At 45.8% G+C, this 22,557-nt stretch overlaps 3 protein-coding genes across 9 annotated transcripts; 2 read left to right on the forward strand and 1 right to left on the reverse strand.

Annotated features, from left to right (window-relative positions):
• Window positions 1–102: 102 nt before the first annotated feature.
• On the reverse strand, window positions 103–13,709 carry tnpo1 (transportin 1). Of its 2 annotated transcripts, XM_085927156.1 has the most exons (24): window positions 13,254–13,709; window positions 12,245–12,320; window positions 11,716–11,865; window positions 11,533–11,639; window positions 9,290–9,423; window positions 9,077–9,158; window positions 8,626–8,748; window positions 8,406–8,524; window positions 8,207–8,267; window positions 7,859–8,030; window positions 7,641–7,793; window positions 7,337–7,562; window positions 7,098–7,269; window positions 6,947–7,033; window positions 6,767–6,874; window positions 6,542–6,700; window positions 6,375–6,462; window positions 6,204–6,302; window positions 6,027–6,122; window positions 4,130–4,205; window positions 3,544–3,643; window positions 3,398–3,472; window positions 3,210–3,330; window positions 103–3,131 (listed from the first exon to the last, which is right to left on the reverse strand). In XM_085927156.1, the coding sequence occupies exons 1-23, from the start codon at window positions 13,356–13,358 to the stop codon at window positions 3,223–3,225; spliced, it is 2,676 nt and encodes an 891-aa protein (XP_085783282.1). In that variant the 5' UTR covers window positions 13,359–13,709; the 3' UTR covers window positions 103–3,131; window positions 3,210–3,222. The 2 variants fall into 2 exon arrangements, 1 of the variants encoding a protein (XP_085783282.1); XR_015067835.1 differs by lacking the exons at window positions 103–3,131; window positions 3,210–3,330; window positions 4,130–4,205.
• A 244-nt stretch (window positions 13,710–13,953) lies between these two features.
• On the forward strand, window positions 13,954–19,178 carry LOC147048434 (MOB kinase activator 1B). Its single transcript, XM_085926135.1, has 6 exons — window positions 13,954–14,319; window positions 15,465–15,631; window positions 16,106–16,199; window positions 16,358–16,491; window positions 16,946–17,109; window positions 17,193–19,178. The coding sequence occupies exons 1-6, from the start codon at window positions 14,306–14,308 to the stop codon at window positions 17,268–17,270; spliced, it is 651 nt and encodes a 216-aa protein (XP_085782261.1). The 5' UTR covers window positions 13,954–14,305; the 3' UTR covers window positions 17,271–19,178.
• A 99-nt stretch (window positions 19,179–19,277) lies between these two features.
• Window positions 19,278–22,221, forward strand: dck (deoxycytidine kinase). 6 transcript variants are annotated; one of them, XM_085926129.1, is made up of 9 exons: window positions 19,278–19,693; window positions 19,970–20,042; window positions 20,165–20,280; window positions 20,986–21,179; window positions 21,235–21,382; window positions 21,464–21,579; window positions 21,679–21,782; window positions 21,869–21,969; window positions 22,038–22,221. In XM_085926129.1, the coding sequence occupies exons 1-9, from the start codon at window positions 19,535–19,537 to the stop codon at window positions 22,062–22,064; spliced, it is 1,038 nt and encodes a 345-aa protein (XP_085782255.1). In that variant the 5' UTR covers window positions 19,278–19,534; the 3' UTR covers window positions 22,065–22,221. The 6 variants fall into 6 exon arrangements, with proteins under 6 accessions (XP_085782255.1, XP_085782256.1, XP_085782257.1 ...); XM_085926130.1 differs by having other exon boundaries at window positions 21,748–21,782; XM_085926131.1 differs by lacking the exon at window positions 21,679–21,782 and having other exon boundaries at window positions 21,870–21,969.
• The last annotated feature ends 336 nt before the right edge of the window (window positions 22,222–22,557 follow it).

Below are 22,557 nucleotides of genomic sequence, written 5' to 3' on the forward strand. Positions count from 1 at the left end.
TCTTGCATAATGATTAGTAAAATTATGGCAATGTTTGTTCCATGAAGGCATTATGATTTCCAAATTTAAGTTTTCCACATAAAAAAAAAAAAAGGCAGGTCATCATGTAAACGATTTATTGGAACAATGTACAGATTCAAGCAATGGTAACCAGTCTCACACTCACCAACCACTATGTCGTCTTACAAATATTACAAAAACAGTACAATATATATTCTTTGCATGATTCAAAAGATTTGGTGGCCCCAAAATGATTCTTAACCATTTTATTACAGCAGCTTATTAAATAAACAAAAATGCAGATCATCTATATCAGGTGGGTTAAATTTGGCGCGCATACTTGTATTAACTTTGTGTTTTTCCGTTAGAGTAGAAAATTCATATTTATTTTTGCAGCAAATTAAAAAAAAAATTTGAAGGCAGATAACTAAGTTGCCAGTTGCTTGCAAAAAAAAAAAAAAAAGGGGGGGAAATTTTAGGTAATATCTAACTTTGTTTTGAGAAATGATGACATTCTGGTGAAATTGACATTCATGTAAAACTATGGCTATTCCTGGAAAATTGTGGCTTTTTTATTAAAGTTAACACCATTTTGGTCAAGTTCTATTAATGATGACTATTTTTGTAAAGTTATTACCTTAGTCTCCTAACGTTCTAATATTATATTTCATGAATATACGGCTGTCAGATTAAGAATATCATAAAATTACAATTTTATTGTATTCTTTTATTATCATAAATGTGATGTTTTCTCTATTTTCTCAAAATGTATTCTGAGAACATTTAACTGTAATGTAAAATGACATGATTTGAATTACGACTTAAAAATGTACAACTTTTCCTGAAAAACCAAACCAAAAAAATGTCTTTATTTTGCCAATATTTTTACTTCAGTTTTATGAAGTTCCAACTTCATGCATTTGGCCACATTATGAGCGTTTCGCTTAACCATTTTAACATCTTTTTACAACCGAGTTGCCGATGAGAACATTGAAAAAGAACTTTTATTTTTGTACACAAAGGAAGGGAAGAGGGGCAGGCTTCAAACACTAAAACCGGCAAACACAAATGACCTGAGGATCACATGTAGAAAACATCTTCATGTAGCAAAATCGCCAAGAACATGCACACGCACACACACACAATGAAGCAGCAACCACAACACTGGAATGTGACAGACAAACAGTGACGTACACACACGAGGAATTGGCCTGTGAGTATTCCATAGTGCGCCATTGAGAACCTCTAAAGTCCAACGCTACTGACCACTCCTAAGCCTTGGACATGATCTTTAAGAAATCTTACACTAAATGGTTGTACCTGCACATGGAGAAAAATAATTGGTACCAAAATTGCCTGCCAAAAAGATAATCAATCCAAATTCAAAATGCGTACATGGCATTTATCAACGCTAAAATGATACTAAAAAGATTCTGTGATATTTTGGCTGTTAAACTAAATAGCCATTGATTAAAAAAAAAAAATAATGGCCTCTTGAAATGCTTAAGAATAACAAAAATCGTTAGCAAATCTAAACATTGCTCCTCATTGGACTTTAGAGGTTTTGCCGTACATGTTTTTGTCATAAAATGAAGATAATCCAATGACCTTTTTTTTTTTTTTTGCATTCAAATGAAACATTTTAGCAGCATCATTTCACATGTAATAAGCTCCAATTTCCAGGGTTCAAATACTTTTACTCTGGCCAGCAGAGGGCAGAAAGGGGGAAATGCTTGATTCCAAATGGTTACAGAATACATTCAGGCTGTTTCAAACATTTTGACTTCACAGTATTTCCAAAGCGAGGATAGGGAGGACCAAACACATACGACGTCCCAAACATTTTCCTTAATGCGACGTTTAATTCGCCGCTAAATTGGGGGGGCCACCGACATGCGTGAAATGAGTGCATCGTCAACCCGCCACCCCACGAAAAAACAAAAACATCATGCACGAGACACGACAACTAAGATCCGACCGACATCACGAAGAAAGAAGGATTGGGGAAACCATCGCGGTTGCATCGTCACTTTTGTTCTTCTGCCACCATTTTTCTAATCTGTCACGTAAATTCAGAATAGTACGGCAAAAAAGTCATAGTTTTACGGAAAGAAAGAAAAAGTAGGACTTTTTCAGATATCACGAGGCTAAAAATGCTCAAATATATTATACAAGTGTAGTGTGACCTTTCCAACGATTGGAATTGTTTACAAATATTCCTATAAAATGACGACTTTATTTCCATGAAATTGTGTCATTCTTATAAAATTCAAAGATTGTAAAATTCAGATTTTGTTCTTGAAAATGACGGCTTTATTTTCCTAAAATGCCAACTTTTTGAGGGGTAAAATTATGGCTTCATTTTGATGTAAAATTACAAATTGACGCTGGAAAAATGATGACTTTCATGCTACTGCAACGGTTGTCCTAACAGCACTTGTTTTTGTAAACTATGACTATTCTTTATTTTTGTCAAATTCTTCATCTTTCATTTCTCGTGTTTTGCATAACACTTCAAACGACAACTATTCTCAAACAATTACGACCACTCGTGTCAAAGTCACAGTTGAGGTTCGGTTACGTTTCTAAAATTGAGACTCGCAACATTATGGCTTGCTTCTTTTAACTACAATTTTGCAATGGCATTTTTGTTCACGTAAAAATGAAAAGGTAACATCACTTAACATTTGTAAAATGGCAGCTATTTCTTTTCCTTGCCTTAATTCTCACCCTATTTCAACTTCCTTATTTTGCTACCATTGGAGGAAATTGATTGAAAAGGATCTCGCACGCTCTTCCGGAAGATCCGGCGGGGACCGAGTTCCGCTTGAGTCAGGAAAACCTCGCGGAAATTGCGGAAACTCAAAAGCTAAACGATGACGACGTGATAATGAATGGCGACTTTGGTTATTTTGCCTTGGTTCCCCGATCGGTTCCCCCCTGTTCCCGCGCAGGCCCACTGGGAGTAGCGCCACCCTCCCACCCCGTCCCGTCCCGCCCCGCCAAGTGAAGCGGGGTGCGGCCCGGCACCCGACCCCCCTCCCCCATTAGGCGGATCCTCCCCCCTGGTAAAGGGCGTGGTATTCCCTGGGTCAAAGAGGTTCCCTATGTTTTCTCCCGACATCAAAGACCTGCATGGAAAAAGAAACATTATTTAGAAGCAGATGGTGAATCGACGACGCTTGTTTTATACGCGGTGGACAACTGACCCCCGGCCCCTTTTTAGACCCCATAGAAGGTGGCCAGGCGCTCTTTTAGCGGCATGGGGAACTGGTCGGAAAAGCGCCTCCAGTTCTCCTCGCCCACCTGGTTCTTAAAGCCGTGAAGGATCTGCAATCAAACCACACCAAAATCACTGATTCAATATTCCAAAGTGGTCCATTTCCAACCTTGTTACCTTGTAGAACATGTCTCGCAAATCTTCCTTGGGGTTGACCCAGGACGCCACCGCGTCACAAAAGAAGATAAAATCCTTGTGAGAAGAAGATGGCAAGATGTGAGGCAATTTGACACATTGTTGTTGTTTTTTTTTTTTTATCTCACCTGTACCACACCTCCCGGGTTGACGCTTATCATGGTGCAAATTCCTCGGAAAGCCGAATCTTTCTCCTCGTTGTCCCTTATGTTGCGCAGGGAGGTGCACCTGCCGACAGGGACGGAAGCTTTTTATGCTGACAGTACAATATTAGTGAAGTGATTATTTTTTTTCCCCTGGCCCCATTTTACACCTCTAATTGTATTTTTAGAAAGAAAAAAAATATTTCTTACAAACTCTTGGCTATAATGGGCTTCTTCATTTGTCAATTTCAAAAGAAAACAGGAAGCACTTTAAAGTACATCCCGCTGTGATTTGCTAAGTTAAAAACATTTGCTAGCGACTAACGGTGGACAACGACAAAAAAATTAAAAACTCGACACAATAACGTGGAGTTGCCGCTCGGGCAAAATAAACATAAACACAAGTAAGACCTAAAAGAGGACAGGGTTAGTCACATGGTTGGCAATGATTACAAAACTGAAGAAGAAAACAAATTGGACATTTTTTAAGAGAGGAGAGCGACAGCAAAGAGAAAGAAGAGCAACAGAGATAAGATGAATGAAATTAAAAAAAAGATTGAATAATACACACCAGGGTCTTATAAACTGCTGTAGCATGGGTGCCACCTCTTGAGGGCAAACGTAACCAAGACGACCAATTGTTATTGCTATGGTAACGCAATCACGGTTACACACCACCAAACGCCAACCAAGACATGAGCAATGAGGAGGAGGGGGAGGGGGGAGTGGGGAGGAGAAAAAAATAAAGAAAAAACACATAACTCAGAGACATAAAAATCAACACAATCTGTCTGTGCATGATCAGAAAAACAGATTTCACTTGGCCGTTAGCGTACTACTGCTCCCTGCAGTCGAGGAGGGTAGAATGCAAAACATAGGACATACATACAAAACACGTTTAAGGGAGAACACATTGATCGACAAGTCGGACAGAGACAGTCGTCGGACGGAAATTGCAGGGTTTTCTGTGAAATTCGTTTCGGGGGGACACAAATTGGGTCCCAAAAAATTGAAAACCGGTATCTTTTGTCCAAATACGCCAGGGATCCAAAAGGCTTTTATTTTGAAACATATTCGTTTTCTATATTTATGAATTTTAATGACTGTGGCACACTGGAAAGTCAACATGTCACTGTATTAAAATGTTTGTCTGGCCAATAAAAAGATCTTGCTGGTCGCTGAACTTTACGCTTGACCTATTTGGACAAAAGCCATCCAAAAAAGTCCATTTGGAATCAAATGTCGCCACTCGTGCCTCACAAGCACATTTCTCCCTTAAACTCACCAATGTTAATTATACACAACAAACAGAACTGTGTGTGTGTGTGTGTGTGTGTTTTGTCGCTGCTGCCGCTGTTGCCGCTCTTTTTGAAACAGAAATGACAACATGACTCCAACTACATGGCGGATAGATAGGGAGGACACTATCCAGGCACAGCAGGTTGGTATGAGGCATAGAGGAGGAGGAGGAGGAGGAAGAGGAGAGGAGGAGGAAGAGGAGCGAGGACCTAAGTTTAAGGAAGACACAAAACTATGCAACATTCTCATTAAAACAAGCAGGCAGATTTTGGGAACAAGTCCAATGACACATGCAGAAAGCAGATGGCAACGCTATTGTTTTTTTTTTTTTATCTTAAGTCCGGTGCACGATTGTCTGCAACGTGAATGGGACAAGGAATGATTACTGGAAGGGCACTGGCGTGATTCAAAGGTCAAGCGCCTGCTTGGAATGTTCAACTTGGACTCCACTAATCATTCACCGATTCCGGATTGAATCATTGTTATCTAGGCTTTGCGGCGTTTCACTGTTGGCTGGCAAATCGTGCACCCGACAACATTTAACATCCATGAAAAAAAAAGCAACAAAGGAAATTGACGGCAAACAAACAGCAAGACGTGTACACCATTCCTCTTTTACGGACACTTTGCCCTTGCGTCTTGTATTTTTTCTTTTTTTTAAAGTCACAAGAGCAAAGAGTCACCTTGGATGGTCTCAAATGCGTCGCGCGCATGTGTGTGTATGTGTGTGCGCTTCCAGAAAGTGGCGGTTAGTACAAGCGCGAGGTTCCTGCTAATGTTTGACTCGCAAATGTTTGCCTTAGATTTTAAAGCCTTGATATCCAAACACAGGAACTGACCCAATTTCCGTCAACGAGTTATGTGATGCCAGAACAATTATATGGCCCGCCGCTAGATGGCGGAATAACCTGTTGCCGTTTACACAACAGAATAATGACAGATAAACAGACTAGAGACGAGATCGTGATTATTTCAGGACACGCTGGTGCCTTGTTCGTCTGCTTGGTCATCATCAAGATTGGAATCTTATGGCTTTGCATACTTAACAGGAAGGCGGAGGAACCGGTACGGTCGCAGCCTGGTGAGAGGCAGAGGCTTGAAACGCGCGTGCGTGTGTGCATGCGTGGCGGCCGCTCTGGCCCGGGCTCAGTACCGCCACAGTGTGGTACCTGTGTTTTCCAAAAGAGTCTTTGGCGTATTGGGCCTGTTAATGATCTCTACCAGCTGGTGCAGCACCACGGCAACATACGGCTGCATTTCGGGCCCTGCGCAAAAAAAGAAAATCAATAAAATAATATATAAATATATATATATAAAAATAAAAACAATGTTTTTTTTGTACTTACCCATTTGTATAGCGATCTCTCCTATTGCCCACGTCGCATTGTTGCAGACAGAAATAAACTCCGGATTTAAATTGGTGCCCAGTATCGGCATAAAGTCAGCTGAGTTGAAAGAAGAAGACCATCAGCACGCGTTTGTTAGCGCTCGTCTTTGTCTGGCCGAGAGAAACGTACCGATGCATGGTTTGACGTGCTGGAAACACGCCTTGGTCAGATCGCCCAGCAGAGCGAAGGAACTCTGACGCACTTCGGGCATTTTGTCCTGAGCATGACGGGGTGGAAAAAACAAAAGAAGCAATAAGTTGCCGACGTTTGTTCGGGCTCGAGCGGAGGCCTCTCACCTGCATGCACTGGTACATGAGGGTGAGGATGTTGCTGCGGGCGACCAGTTGCTCAATGGTGCCGCCCAAACCCTCCGCCAGGCCGCTGAGGAGATCCAAAGCCACGATCATAAAGTCCTTGTCCGGCGCTTCGTACTGCTCCGGCTGCGACTGGTACAGCTGGGAGGATCCATTTACAATCATTTGGAGTATTTCTTTTCATTCTTCTTATTATTTTGTGCTCACCATGGCCTGAGCGAGGGTCTTCTGGACCAAGTTGACGCATCGCTGATACACGGGCTCGCAGTAGGGCAGGAAGCCGCTCTGCAGGGCCGTCGCCACCGACGACAGACACTGAAAGGAGAGGCGGAGTGGGTCGGACTGAGCCGAGAGCACGCTGATGCCTTAAAGCGTGACGTTGCTCACCTCCAACAACGGGAACAGATCCTTGTCTTCATCCTTGAGTTGGTTCCACTTCTGGATCAGAGGAGGCATCAACATCTGGATGTACTCCTGGGACAAATACAAGTCAGAAAGGAAGAAATTCTCCTCGGATTGGATTTACGCTGCAAATTACCGGTTTGTTGAGATGGTGACCGACCGAGTCGGCCAGCGTGCCGATGGCGTCGTAAAGGATGAGAAGGTTTTTGTGCTGGTACTTGTTGAAGGCGAACACCAGCGTGTCCAGGATGAAGGCCAGGTAGGGCACCAGCTCCGTGCACGCCTCCTCCTCCAAGGTGGCGAAGGCGCTGGACAACACGAGGGGGGGGGTGAGCAAACCTCGGCGCTCCTTTGTGTCTCGTGATTTGCGCTTACCTGCAGGCGGCCTCCTGCACGCGCTTGTTGCTGTCCAGTATGCGCTTGAGCAGCTCGGTCATGAGGGGCTTCAGGTAGACATCGGGGGGCTGGCTGACCACCCAGTGGGCGTAGCGGCTCAGCGTCCAGCAGGTGATGGAACGCACCAGCGCCTTCTTGTCCGACAGACACTGGACCAGGTGGGGGATCAGCTCGGGGAGGTACGGAATCATTCCCTGCATGCAGCCTGCCCAAAAGCAGCCAATAAATAATCACGGACAAGCAGACATTTTCTGTTGCACAAAGTCTCCATCGTCTCCGTTACCTTCAGCTATGGCTCCCAGCACGAGTATGCCCGACTCCTTGACGACCCACTCGGGATGGAAGAGCAGCTCTTTGAGAAGCGGCAGGATGTGCAGAAGCAGGTTGTCCCGGAACACGTTGGCCAGGATGTCCAGCGCCGCCGCCGAGCATTTCCCTGAGAACGCCGGCTCCGCTCAAGTCGGCCATTTAAAGAAACCCCCGTCGCCGCCGCCAACTCACGTAGATTCCAATCGGACATGGCGTCGTCGTCGTCGTCGAGGTCGTCGTCGTCCTCCTCCTGATCCTCGATGCCGTCGCCGTCGTGCTGCTGGGCGACGGTGCGCGAGCGGTGGAAGCGAGGGCGGATGTCCTGCTCGTTGTCGGGGATGGCCTCGTCCTCCTCGATGTCGCCCTGCGGAGGCATGCGAAAGGCCACTAAAACATAACCGAGTCGTATCATCACGCAATCTATACGTCATCAAAGTTTTTTGTGCCATCGCAAACATTTTCGCTTGAGGCCAAAGTCATTTGTCTCTAAGTCATATCCCGGGTTCGCAGGTCACTTCCCGCTCAGCGCTATCGACCGACCTTGAGCATGATGATGTCGATCTCCGAGTACTTCATCCCGTTGACGAGCACCGGCGTGAGCCTGCGGGACGGAGGACATGACAAAGCGCAAGGACGAGCGTTTTACTCCACGTGACGGATGTTCACAGCCGAGGTCAACCGTCGTGGTTCTTAATCAGCGGCCAGGGTCGGAGGGCGTGACAAATCAATTGCGTCTTACTTGGACAGGTGTCCGCACAGCACCTCCTTGCAGACCGGCTGCTCGGCCAACGTCAGCCAGAACTCGCAGGCCTCCAAAGCTACGTTTTCATCCTGGTCCTGCGTCCTCTGGAGCATGTACTGCGCAAAGATCAAACCTTCTAGAGAGATTCTCGGGGCGCCCGATGGCCAGTCCGGCCATACGTGCAGCTTTTCCAAATAGGTAAACTAGCGTGGCTCACCTCGACGATGCTGTGCATGTGCGGCAGCAGGCGGTCCAGGCGAACGTCCAGCAGCATGACGAGCGCTCGGCAGACGTTCTTGCGCACCTCGGGCTCCTCGTCGGTGGCCAGCGCAAACAGGTTCTACAGAGGTGGGGGGGGGGGGGGGGAGCGCTCAACAAAATCAAAATATGAACAGTTTGTGTCTCACGAATTAGCCCTGCTAGCTTACGGGTGCATATGCTATTGCTAGCGCTGCTATTTTGCTTTTATGTTGGACCAAAACTAAAATGTTAGTGTCCATCCAGACGACATACATCCTGCGCAAACAAAATCAAATCTAAGTCCGGAAAATTCAATAGAAGCTGACTGACATCTTAAGTGCGACAGAAAAACAAACAGAGAGTTTATGACTGGATGCTACACAGCGTGACTGGAACACGAGATCATGCGACGCGGCCGTCACACTTGCCTCGATGAAAGCGTCGATGTGCAGCATGAGGGCTTGAGTCCTGCTGATGATGAACTGATTCACACAGGCGATGGCATGAGACCTGTCAAAGCACGGCAAAGCGTCGGTCACATGTTGCGCCGGAGGGCGAGCGGGCTTTGCTAAAAGCAGCCTCTGTCTCTGTGCGTGCTACCATGACAATAAAGGCAACTTTATTGGCCCATGTCAATCGACCTGATCTTGGGACTGCTGTGCTTGAAGAACTGCAAAAACTTGGGGATCATGATGTTGAGGGGACGATCCAACATGTCGCTGTCCAGGATCTCGGCAGAGTCCTCGCAGATCTTCTGCAAGGCTCCGAAGGCTCCCTGGAACAACAAAGCCAAAAAATTGCTTTTTTTTTTCAGGGAATAATTTTCTTTTCCACAAATGGCGAAGCACTCCCTCTCTCCGCATGCCAACGCAAGAGACTGCAGACATTAGTGTCACGAGCGACAAAGCGGGCTGATACCTTCCTAACTGGTTTCTATGGCAACCGTTGCCATGGCAGTACTGCCATCAGGATAGCGCTGCCAAAAAAAGATGAATGAATAAGTCATCCAGATGCTGGGGGATCCTCCGTGTCATTAGAGAAGCGAAGCAAAGTGGGCGTGGTCTCGGGAGCATTCCAGCCATGCCGAGCTTAAGTGGAGAACCCGCCGTGAAAAAGCAACGCGCCCCCACATATTAAAATCGCTCATCGAAACTTAGGTATTCTCGGAATAACATCAAAATGTAGCACGAGCGTAAAATAAAAATCGGTTTGAAAAATCTGAAATAAGAAACATAAATTGATAGAGCCTTCCGCCTCCCACGAGCATTGTAAGCAATAAGTGGACACCCAATCTAAATAAAGTAATCTGCCGTCACCTGCTGGGCTCTTTTTATAGCCATGACTGCCGGCGTGGCACGGCGCGGCGCTTCGGGGACGGCTTAACCCTTTAAACCCAGCAGGTCAGATGTCAAGTGAAATTGACATTGAAGGGCTTTTCACAGCTTTCCCGTAAAATTCCCAACATTTTGCAGAGGCGTGCCTATTGTGAGGAGACCCCCACAAAAAAAACAAGCGGCCATTTGAAATTCATTTGGCCGTTCCCAAGTCTTTCGTGACTCGCTATCAAAAACAAAAATTCAACATGGTCAGAGTCACACGGCAAGTCCACAATTTTGATGTGAAGCCGCCATTTTAGGATCTCCTGCAGGCACAAAAGACAAGATGTTGCTTATTGGCCCTCTGAGTCTTCATAACTGCGCCATTGCCCAAAGTGATTCAGCAAAAACAAAAAATTTGCCTTGAGACTTTCATTGAAATGACACAATAAGTTTCCCTTTTGGGTTTGAGGCAGGCTCAGTTTATTCGCCATGGGCATTTTCTCTTTTGTTTAATCATCTGGCCGAGAGAGGTTTCGGCTTTTTAAGAACAATTCAGGTGTCGGGGGCGTCATAAAAAATGAATGACAATTTTTTCGCACAAGATGGTCATCGTGTGGATTTTTTCACGACAGCACGGAAAGTATCTGGATGATGGTATTTTGATTTAATGTGGCGCAAACTGAGCAAGATTGCAACTCATAAACGATCAATCGTCAAAAGGATAGTTTCACCCTGGATGTCTCTGGAAGTCACGGGTGGATGGAAGAACCCTCACGAGCGAGCCAGCGCATGACCAACTCGCGCAACTAAAAACAAAGCCAGTCACAAAGCAACACGAGCGCGGCGACATTTTAGCCACAAGTTTGCCGGTGGCGACTAAGAGGCTTTGGCGCGTCCAAGCTGCTTTCCAAAATCACAGCCTCGCTCTTTTGAGAAGTTGCCACATTTGCTGCCGCATGATAAGCCCGGCCGGCGCACGGCGCGATTCTTAGCCGTGACCTAAATCTCCGCCCGGGAATAAGCGTCGTCGTTGAGGCGAGGCGACACGTGCGGCTTTGAAGGAGAAGACCTTTGCCGGTGGCTCATAATGGAGGTTGCGTTGGTGACGGCTGGGTGGGAACTTTATTTCCGTCTAAATCTTCCTAAATGAGGTCATCGCAGGACGTTATTGATGGGAGCACCTGGAAATCTCAAGGGTCGACCGGTTGGATCAAACGCCGACCTTGAGGAGCTGAGTTATTATGTACACGTTCCTGTTTTATGGCCACTTGTCAAATGCCGCGCTCCACACGCAACGAGGAAGAATCGGAAGCATAGCAACAAAAAAAAAAAGGCTTGGGTCTACTCATGGTAAACATGGCTACCCCCCAAAAAAAGTCAAATTGGCAACCAGCAATTTTTATTTTCTTTGGCGTCAAGAAATTCGATTTTACTCACTGATGAAGGTTCAATATTTCAGCATTTTGATTGAAAGCCATTTTGTGGCTAGTATGCTGCTCCCTATAGAAATTTCATCCGTCAACTTCTATTGAACATTTTACACACATAAAAACTCGCCGTCTCACCTCACACGTGTTGTAGTCTTCGGAATCCAGCAGCTGGCACAGTTTGGGCAAAAGCTCCGGCCAGTTTTGCAACTCTCCCTTCGATGCGATGGTGGTGATCAAAATGCCTGTTTGAAAAGAAAATGCACAATTTGCACATTGCGGCCAGAAGAAATAAAGCCAGCCAAAGAGAAAGCCACCTACCCACGGTGGCGCGGATGAGCGGCGAGGAGTCACCGATGTTTTGGAGGCACTCGTTCTTGATGAAACTGGACACCCCTTGAGGGAAATTCTGATAGTGAGCCTTCACGTTGTTCTTCAGTATGAGACCGCTCAGAGAGCGCGTGGGCTCGTCTTGCCGGGGGAGAAGAGAAGAAAAGACAAGAGAGAGATATATGAATGAAGGTGAACCCCATGAAACCCTTTTGGGAGAAAAGTGGAGACACAGACAACAAGATGAATCCGACGCTGAAAATGAAAGACTAATGCGGGCCCTAACGGCAAATGTCTTGACACTGCGGACATGGAGATCATCTGCAGTGCAGACAGCGAGCGGCCTGAGCGCTGCCAGGAATCGGGTTTAAAATTAGAGCGACCCATATTCCCCGAGCGCCTCATCATCTGCGGCCGACGGGTCAGCCCAGTCACGACCGTCGGGGCGCTTACGTAAAAAAGAAATCATGACGCAGGCTGTCCGCTGCGTCCAGGAACAAAAACGTCACGGGCGCCTTACCTTCCGATTTGAGCTTGGTCAGAACAAATATTAAGTAGTTGTTAAAATCAGGGAACTGGTTCAGCTGCTCCAGTCTCTGTGGAAAAAAAGTGGTTGAGGAAAAGAGGCAGAACAGAACAAAAAGGTGTGTGTGTGTAGCAGTGCATTTGCCATGTCATGTGACCAACACACACACACACGCACGCACACAATCCAATACGAGTTCACCCTGGGGTCCCAGCAGACATTTGCTGAAGATATTAAAACTATGAAATCCCCTCAAGCGCAGCCAAAGAACGACTGAGTACAATAACACTTTTTCTGGAAGTGTCTGAAAACTTGCCACCATTTTGGATGGTCAGAACGACGCATTTGTAATAAATACACAACTGCGGAGGGGGCAGAAGTGTCCATATTAGCAAATGGCGTTCATTTGTGCACATTCTTGCTTTGCTGACTAAATATGGCAAATGTGGCCAAATGGCAAGAGGTCGAGCTTACAAGATGTATAAACAGAGCATTACAGAGCCAGACAAGATGCTCTAGTTTTGAGCGGGGTCGTAAACAGTCTTTAGAAAAGGCACTAGAGATTTTATCGTTTTTCAAAATGTCCATAATGGACAAGATGAAGCGCCACAGAAGAAAGGGAGAGTCGTGAGGGATACCTGATGCAATAAAGGAGTCCAAAAGAATGACAATTAAGTGTTCAGATGTGCATTAAAAAAACGTTTCTTTTCTTTTGAGTAGTACAGGAACGTGGAGGGCCCAATGAATGGGTTTGCCTGGGGTCAAATTGACTAAACACAACCTTGAAAATATGCTCAAATATTGGATGAATCACATCATAACATGACACACATTTCAAGTGCGCTGCTCATCTTTGACAGTACAAATAAATGACTTTCATAACAAAACAAAATCGACAACAGGTCGGCACCTGCGTAGATACAATGTAACAGCAAAACAACCCGGCTAGCATCGGCTAAAGCTAGCCTGCCCGAACAAAAAGGCACAAATAATAAAAGGATACTTGCTGGACGGATCTCTGTGTGGACGTATCCGGCGACTGCGACTCCCTGAGCAGCTGTAAAATCTGATGGAGTCCTTGCTCGTCTGGCTTCCACGCACACTCCATCTTCGCTATGACTGCGGGAATTCCCAAAAACCGAAAGGCAACACGGCGCCGAGCTAGCCAAAGGATTTACCCCGCATGAACGACACAAGAGGCGAGGACAACACGCTCGACAAGACCCCGGGGAGATCGTGAAGGGGGGCGGGGAAGGGAGGCCGAGTCTCGCCTTTCTCTTCTCTCTCGGAACGCCGAGCCGAGGTGTTGCTGCGTGTCCCCTGAGGAAGAAAGCGAGGAGAAGCCAGTGAGGGCCGTCAGATGTTTTACTGTCAAAGCCGAGACAGGTGAATTTGTCGGCCGGCAGAGTGCGTGTGGAAGGCCGCACGCGCCTCCAGCCGCTTTTTACTGACTTGACGGGCTAGATGACGGGAGGCTGCGCGGTCCTAGCGCCCGCCCAATTAAAGGTTCTGTCCGTCTATCTATCGTCCTTTCTGATCATATGACTGGATTTTTTTTGTTCATGTGTTTTTTTTTTTTAACAAAGCTAATGTTTCTAAATCATGAGAATTGTCTTTTTGGCTTGTGAATCAAATGATGCATGTTTCGTGAACATGTGAGCCACATTGTCCACTAGGTGGCAGCAGAGGCTTGAACTCTGACTTTTCGCATCAGAAGAAGAAGGTGAAGCCAGTCGTCAGTTCAGTCGACTTGTCCGGGCGCCTCAGCAGTCAGTCACAATCAGTCACGGAGGGCAGGAGAGGAGCCGCTGTTTTGTAAAACACTCCTCGTTTAATTCGATCTTATTTTGTGTCTACGAATACAACGCGTACATCCGCCATCGTCGTGTAAATAATTGTCCTGAGGAGAGCGAGAGGACCGCGAGAAAGGCCGAGAAGTCGCGACGAGGACTTGTGAGACTTACACAAACAATCCTTCCTCTTCCTCCTCCTCCTCTTCTCTTTTATTCTTATTATTTGCTGCGAGAGAGACAAAGAAACGCCGCCGGAGGAACCATGAGCTTTCTGTTGTAAGTTGTTTTGTCATCTTGTGTTTTCATGTGTATGCTGTCAAAACCGCAGATTATTTGTGTATTTAGTTTGCATACTTGGCCAGTGTCTGGAGGATAGCCGAATCTGTGCTAGCTGTAGCATATTCCGGGCTCAGGCTATTTCCCGGATAACAAGGCACTCGTAAACGTCAACGTTTTCAACATGTCAACAGCGATCTACTATCCAGTCATGTTGATTCATGTCATAATGAAATTAGTGCAAGCGTAGGGAAAACGTCGAGGCGGCTGTACATTCTACCAAAGTAGTGCCAGTGGCTAAAACTCAAAATATTCAATATAATGGATTAAAAAGGAAATAGTGTGTTGATTTCATGAGTTATTTATGAAAAAGTCGGACCAGCTTCAGTGAAGTTCATGTGAGTTCTGATTGGAATGAAGAATTTCAGTCCTCTTCCTGGTGGGGGTTAAGCAGGCTAAAAGAAGACCACGCCAAAGTAATACTTGGAAAAGTTTGCAAGTGAGAGTCTTCTGTGTGTATGGAATCATTTTGTTGTGCATATTAGACTTAGTTAATGTGCGTGTGTGTGAGGAAGAGAAAGCGGTGTATTGTTGCTATTTTTGACCTATCGACACTTGATTGTTTTGCATAAGCCTTTGCAGTAGAAGAGTCAGCTGCTCTGGGCTTTTGAGCTCACCACTTGGCGTCTTTGCGTCCTTCCCCGCTGTGCTGACTCTCACGATGAGTTGCTGTGGTTTAATGGGGGCCACGGGAAAGATGACCACTCCAAACGACCTCATTAGCGCCACAAAGACGCTCTGTTCCCCACCGCCGCTCCGTTCTGCTCGGCCGGACCTGTCTGTTCTGCTTTTTTTTTTTTTTGTCAGCGCTTTTGTTCAACTTTCATGAAGACTTATCATTCAATCAAATCCCAAATGGTTTTCTGCAGATATTTTCAAGCAAAATTACAAGATTAAAAAAAAAAATTCTGCTCTTATCAAATGATCCGATATTTACCGCAAAAACATTTTTGGAAAAATTGTATATACATTTTTTTGAAATGATTTATTTCAAATATAAACATTTCCCAATTCTATTTGCAGAATAAAAATGTCTCTGAATAATTTTTTTGTATGAATCTCTCTCCGTCTCTCTCCTCTCCCAGCGGAAGAAGCTCGTCCAAGACGTTTAAGCCCAAGAAAAACATCCCGGAGGGCTCGCACCAGTATGAGCTGTTGAAACACGCCGAGGCCACGCTAGGGAGCGGCAACCTCCGCATGGCCGTCATGTTGCCCGAGGGCGAAGACCTCAACGAGTGGGTCGCTGTCAACAGTAAGCGCCAAAGTCCGCTTTTGGGGGGACCATTGATGGATAAAGACGTCATTTAACTGGGCTCATGAGTTCATTTTGAGGGCTATTTATTGAGGCTAAAAGAATCAAATAAAGACAAAACCATTCCAAACTGCACTGTGCTTGGGGAGAAACTGCCTTGAACAACATGAAGACGGGAGTTTTGGCACTCCCTCAAGAGCACAAGCAGTCATGCAGGGAAAAGGCACGGTGAATATTAAACAGACGCAATTGTGTTTGCTGGGAGACCTTTCTTGTCTGCCTTTAGTTTCTGTCACGTTCGAGGCCCCGTCGGGTCGGAGCTGCTTGTTGGAAGACAATTTGGCCTGTTTTGTTTTTTGTCTGTCCTTGTAGGAGCGCAAATCCCGGATGGGGGGCGGGGGGGACATTTCAAAGCCTTTTAATCAAGTAATTGTTCAGTTGTGCATTTTGTGATGTTTGATTTTGCATTCCCAGCTGTGGACTTCTTCAACCAGATCAACATGCTGTACGGAACCATCACAGACTTTTGCACGGAGGAGAGCTGTCCTGTCATGTCTGCCGGCCCCAAGTGAGTCAACGTGGAAAGGCTGGTCCCACACGTTGGCTTTTTGCTTTGTTTTTCCTGCGCTCCGACACGTCCCGAAACGCCGACGCCTTTGTCGACAGCCTCGGGGCAGAAATAGTTGCTCTTGAGCCTTTTCAGCGCAGTCTTGATCTTTTTCGCAGGTACGAGTATCACTGGGCGGACGGCACCAATATTAAGAAGCCCATCAAGTGCTCGGCGCCCAAGTACATAGATTACTTGATGACCTGGGTGCAGGACCAGCTGGACGACGAGACGCTTTTCCCTTCCAAGATCGGTACGCCTCTCACAGTGACCATAACATTAGGCCAGTCAATGGGTTGCGGGACTCGGTTTCGACTCCAACCCGTCCGGGCTTGTCGTATCGGAACCCAAATAGCTGGACGGCAGCCAGGTCAAACGGAAGTGTCTCGCTCCACTCGTGAGATGTTTCATTTTGAGGGTGGTGACAAGAAGGCAGCTCTGCACGCGCTGCGTCCCATGTCGCAACAGTTTCGTAATCCCGCGCACACAGCGGCTGCAACGTTGCCACTTGCTTGGCACCAACACGTGACAGGACGCGCAATCGTGACCCGCCTGAGTCACGGCCGCTCGCACTTCCTCGACATGGCGCGCCCCCACACCTGTCCCCGAGGAGCCACTTCCATTTTTTTTTCACCAGAACTCCTCAGCATAATCACGCTTTGATGAACATCGAGAATTCTGTCCGTCACCAAATGTCTTTTGTCTAGGCGTCCCGTTCAAGCGGAACTTCATGTCGGTGGCCAAGACAATCCTGAAGCGTCTGTTCCGCGTCTACGCGCACATCTACCACCAGCACTTTGACTCGGTCATGCAGCTGCAGGAGGAGGCCCACCTCAACACCTCCTTCAAACACTTCATCTTCTTTGTGCAGGTAGCAAAAGACGCTTGTCGCTCTTTGTCGCTTTCTCCGTCTGACCGGCTCGGTGCCGTCGCTCTCTCTCTCTCTCTCGTCAGGAGTTCAACCTGATCGACAGGAAAGAGCTGGCGCCGCTTCAGGAGCTGATCGAGAAGCTGACCACGAAGGACAGATAAACGCCGTCGTCCTTTTTATCTTTGAAAAGATCTTCTAGTTTTGCACTGACACCCTCCCCTCCCCCCTTCCTCCCCCTCAACTCCCCTCGGCTGTACGTATGCAGTATAAACTATATTTCCATTTGGGGAAATGTTTTCAAATGAGGCCCGGGCACGGCGGAACGGGTCCGGATGGGTTTTAAACGCGCCGGGACTCCATCTTATCAGGAGAGCGGAGTGACGAGACGCTTGTTGGTTTGCGGCGTACAAAAATAGTGCCGAGACGCCAATCCCAGAGCAGAAAGTATTCCGCTATTTTCTCTGTTTGCTGCTTTTCTTCGCGAGTAGGAAACGCATCCCAAGTGCCTGGTCCGGCAACCGCGGCGAGACCTGCGCCCAGCTCGAGCGAGATCCACGCAAAACATCTGACAAACATTTGACAGTCTCAATCCGCGCTCACCTCTGGTGGCTGGATTTCATGAAGTAAAAAATACTTTGCATGAGCCGTTTTAAATTCCTGCATCGGAGGCATTAACGGCAGAAATAGGATCCATTCGCCTGTGCCTTTTCGGGCACGACTCGTCCCGACGTCAGCAGACGCGATTTTCAATTCAGTAAACCTAAAGAAGAAAAGCGTTACACTATTCAAAAAATAATAATCATTTTCTAGAATGATGGCTTGAAATTGTGGAGGCAGGAACAACAAAGGGCAAAATGGCGCGGCTTCACTGCACCTCCCTCGGTGGAAGGTTGTTTTCCCCCCGACTTTTTGCCTGAATGTCTACGCTGCGTCCACTCATCGTCTCTTTTTTTTTCCTTCCCCCAAACTGAATGTTTGCCTGTTCTGCTCATGAGGCACAACTGAGATATTTTCTGTTTGGTTTTGCATGCGCATCTCCCGCTCTCAAAAGTGTTACTATGCAAAAAGAATTGAGGGGGTGGGCTACCCGTTGTCATGTTCACGCTGGGTATGGTTGCTTTTTACTTAGATGTTCAGATTTCCCAAAAGAATGGCTTTGCTTTAGTTTTGAATGAGCCTTTTTGATAGAAACTGTTTGCCAGAGGTCATACTACAACGCACAAGATGTAAATAATGAGGTCCATGAAGGAATATTACAGAAAGACAAAAGGATGAAACAAGAAATAAGGTGGAAAAAAGTTGAAATATTGCTTTTAGTCAATTTTAGAGAATTGTGAGGGGAAACACCACCATAGTCATTTAATAATAAATTTGTATGTAATATATTCTTTTATGAGAACAGAGTTGTCATTTATATGGTACAAAAAGTGTAATATTGAACATGTTAAGTCCACCAAATATTTGATGATACTCAATAAATATATTTATTTATATTATTGTAACTTTTTCCTCATAATAATAATAACCTTCCCTTATATTTTTTTTCGTTACATTCAACATTTTCCCCCGTTTACACATTTAATATATGAATAGATTTTTAGAAAATAACTTCACCGTCTTACTTTTTCCCCCTCATGCAATATTTCAAAGTATTTTTGCCAGTTTTTAAATATATCACATCTTATTTCTTGTGACCTACCCTTTTAATATTCGAATATTCCTTCGTACTTCAACTCTCTTAGAGGACTTAAAACAAGCATGGAGGGTTTGTTTTGGGGGCATCCCACAGTTTGGATATTCAAATGGTGTTTGATGGCTAGCCTTTGTTGTTGTTTTCTTAGCTCATGATTATGAATGTGTTCACTCATGCACTGTTTGGAAAAAGGTCATTTTAAGAAAACCAGAAGCATCTCCCAGTTTGGCTTGTTGGTGCGTCATTTTCCTCCTTGTCTCTCTCGGCTGTATTCTTTGAGGAACTGTGTGTACATAATAGCTCGGTATGGATGTTCCAATGCTGCTCATGTGAATTCTGCTGTTTACAAGGCAAATAAAGGTGGTGTTGACTATGATTATTATTTTTGAACATGAATCGCGAAATTTACCAAAACATCAGTCAAGTTGCGCGTGCAACGGAAGTGACGACATATTTGTCGGGAAGAAAATGTGCGATTGTTAGTGACTCATGTCTTATTTCTTAGTATTGTCAGCACGTCAAAATATACATTGGCGTTATGTATTATGCTGTAATTCACAATGTTTGTTTCCGGTATAATATTCCGTTTGCTTAGGCGTTGGACGAAGTGACGACACTACCGGAGCAAAACCTTCCTACGTCGTTTACCATGTGCTTTCGTATCTGAGAATAAATGTCAGCAGAGGGAAGTGTATCGTGTATTTATCTATTTTTGCCATTCAATAATTTACAATGTCGCAGTTTAGGAACGTATTAGCCTCCGTTGGAAACTTTAGCTTTAATTTCGTTGCTCCTTGGGCGGAAGCTGGGACGCCAAAGCTGTTTAGCTGGAGATGCCGTTTTTCTCGTAATAGTTCATCGGAAAACCACAGCAACTTTCAGCATGGAAAGGTAAAAGTTGAAGTAGTAATGTATATACAGTCATCTATCTCAGGTTATCATTGGCAGAAATACAATTTAAAAGAAGCTATTTTCATTTGGCGTTAACAAGTTTCCCGGAACATCTCTGGTTTGTTGACCTATCGCTTCCGGGTTGTTGTTCATGTGTTGTTACCCGCCAAAGTTGACTAACGTCAACCGCCCGCCGCTTGTTATCCCGCCTCGGCGCAGCTCGCTAGATTTTGAACGTCATTCATCGCTACTGAAAACATGTCTTTCACCTCCAAGAGGCCACGCTCCGATCTCATGAATGACTCCATGGAGAAGAGGATCAAGCGGATTTCCATTGAGGGCAATATCGGTGAGTGCAAAGTCATTGAACAAATGTGTTGTTGATTTATGATGCAGAATGGCGCCAATGCAACAGCTAATGTGTTTTTGCAAAGTGACGTTTTTTCCTTTTTCTTTTGTGGGGTATTCAAGCGGCTGGAAAGTCATCCTTCGTCCATCTACTGGAGCAGGAGCGCGCCGACTGGGAGGTAGTTCCCGAGCCCGTCGCCAGGTGGTGCAATGTGCAAACGAGCGGCAGCGATTTTGAGGTCAGTATTCATTCACCCATCTATTCGCGACTCGCTTATTTGAAAACTCGTGTTTTGCAGCCCTTTTGTGTGCAAGACCAACTCTTTAGGGGCCGCCAAGGCTCTGGGGAACTCGCTTGCACTGCGACAGACTGTTGCATACTTTATTCAGCCTCCAAGGCCATGTTAGAGTTACAAGTTGAAGTTTCCTGTATAAAAGAAGGATTAGAATGTAAAATGTCCAACATAATGTGGATGGTGCATGACACTACTTTTACATAGCAGAGATGCCCCACCTCAAAAACAGTTGCTAAGTAATCATTCCAAACTTTGACATCTTCCAAGACATGGACATAGCTATGATATGACATCAAATGGTCACGGATACGCCATTCAATCTGTGCATGAGCATAACTGGGAGCGTCTTCATCTGCATTTAGAGTGCAGCTGCCGTCTGTCCACATGTCCGCAGGGCACCGCTGCTTCAACATTCCAAAGGCAATGAGCCTCATTTCAAGCAGACACACTTGCCCGTCTTTTTGTTCATCCTTTCCATTTGCAAAATTGTTTTCCTTGTCAATAAATAACGGCAGTTAAAACATACAATTCTATTTTAGCATACTGCATTTGATTGTTATAATAATGAACTTGTTAAGTCATTTTTTTTTACCGGCCATTTTGAGTTAACAAAATAGTGGTTCGTCAAAAAACGCACCCGCCCCGCAGGACCTGACGTCGTCGCAGCGTAGCGGCGGCAACGTGCTGAAGATGATGTACGACAAGCCGGAGCGCTGGGCGTACACCTTCCAGAGCTACGCCTGTATCAGCCGCGTGCGCGCCCAGATCCTTTCAGCCAACGGCAAGCTGCGGGAGGCCGAGAACCCCGTGCAGTTCTTTGAGCGCTCCATCTACAGCGACAGGTACGACGTCGAGCTCTGCCGCCGTTCCTCCAAATTACTTGACGCCGCTCGTCAGGTACATCTTTGCCGCCAACCTCTACGAGAACGGGTGCCTAAACGACACCGAGTGGGCCATCTACCAGGACTGGCACGGCTGGCTGCACGGCCAGTTTGGCCGGCACATCGAGCTGGACGGCATCATCTACCTGAGGGTGCCCCCAGAGGTTTGGCGCGGACTCCCGCGTCGAAACAATTTTTCCGCAATAGTCGGACTCACGTTTTTTTTCTCTCTCCCCTCGTTGTAGAAGTGCTTGGAGAGGTTGCACCTGCGCGACCGTAACGAAGAGCAGGAAATTCCTCTGGAGTATCTGGAGAAACTCCACGTCAAGCACGAGAGCTGGCTGCAGCACAAGAACATGACGTGAGAGCCCCCCCCCCCCCCGTGTTTACACGAGGGGGCCCGCGCTCGCCTCGTGCCTTCACATTTGCGTCTCCAAGTGAAAGGGTGCCTTTCATGAAGGAAGCCCCAGGGAAGATGCAGAAGATCCCATGTGACCTGCATCTGCTTCTGTGTGTGTGAGGTTTCCAGTGTGTGTACATCTTGTGTCTACTGTATGAAAACCTGGAAAGTCCAACCGACCCAAGAAACACATTAAACACAGTACCTTTGAAGAAGAAAGTATGCTAACCTGAAGTCCTCTTGTCGCGCAGGACGGACTTTGAGTATCTGGCCAACGTGCCGGTGCTGACGCTGGATGGCACGGAAGAGTTCAAAGGCAACAAGAGCAAGAGTGCTGACATGATGGAGAAGGTAATTCAGGACAAAAAAGCACATCACACATTTCTGTTGACTTGAATTGAAAGTCCAAACTGTTCCAGGTGAAAGAGTTCCTGAGTACCTTGTGAGGAAGCAAGCGCAAACCAGGACGGAATAGAACATTTTTAGAGTTTTATCGCAATATGTGTTTTTATGATGAAATGCCGCTGCAGTGATTTTTTTTTTAACCGCTTGTGTATATTTATAAAGATGTGTGTGGCTCACAGCTTGAAATAAACTTACTATACGACCAGTTCCGGGTGTTGTTTCATTGACGGTCCAGCAGAGGGCGCCAGTTTTCCTGATATAGCAGTAAATGGACTTTTATGATGTCCTTAATAATTCTATAATATTGCAAATAAATTAAAGTAAACGAGACTATCCAATTCCCCCTTGAAGCAGAACGCATTCTATTTGTATATTGTAAATTTGCATTTCTTTTTTTTTTTAAATGGCCTAATGTGTCTGCCAAAGGGCTTGAAAAATGTTCTTGGTTTCTTGGAATCGACTTGTAAATAATTGTTGTGTAATAGTTATTTATCATTATAATTTGAAATCCTTTTTAAATATTGACTGAAGTGT

The sequence above is a fragment of the Syngnathus leptorhynchus genome, chromosome 12 (assembly GCF_054491065.1).
Source record: "Syngnathus leptorhynchus isolate UIUO chromosome 12, UIUO_Slep, whole genome shotgun sequence".
NCBI lineage: Eukaryota > Metazoa > Chordata > Actinopteri > Syngnathiformes > Syngnathidae > Syngnathus > Syngnathus leptorhynchus.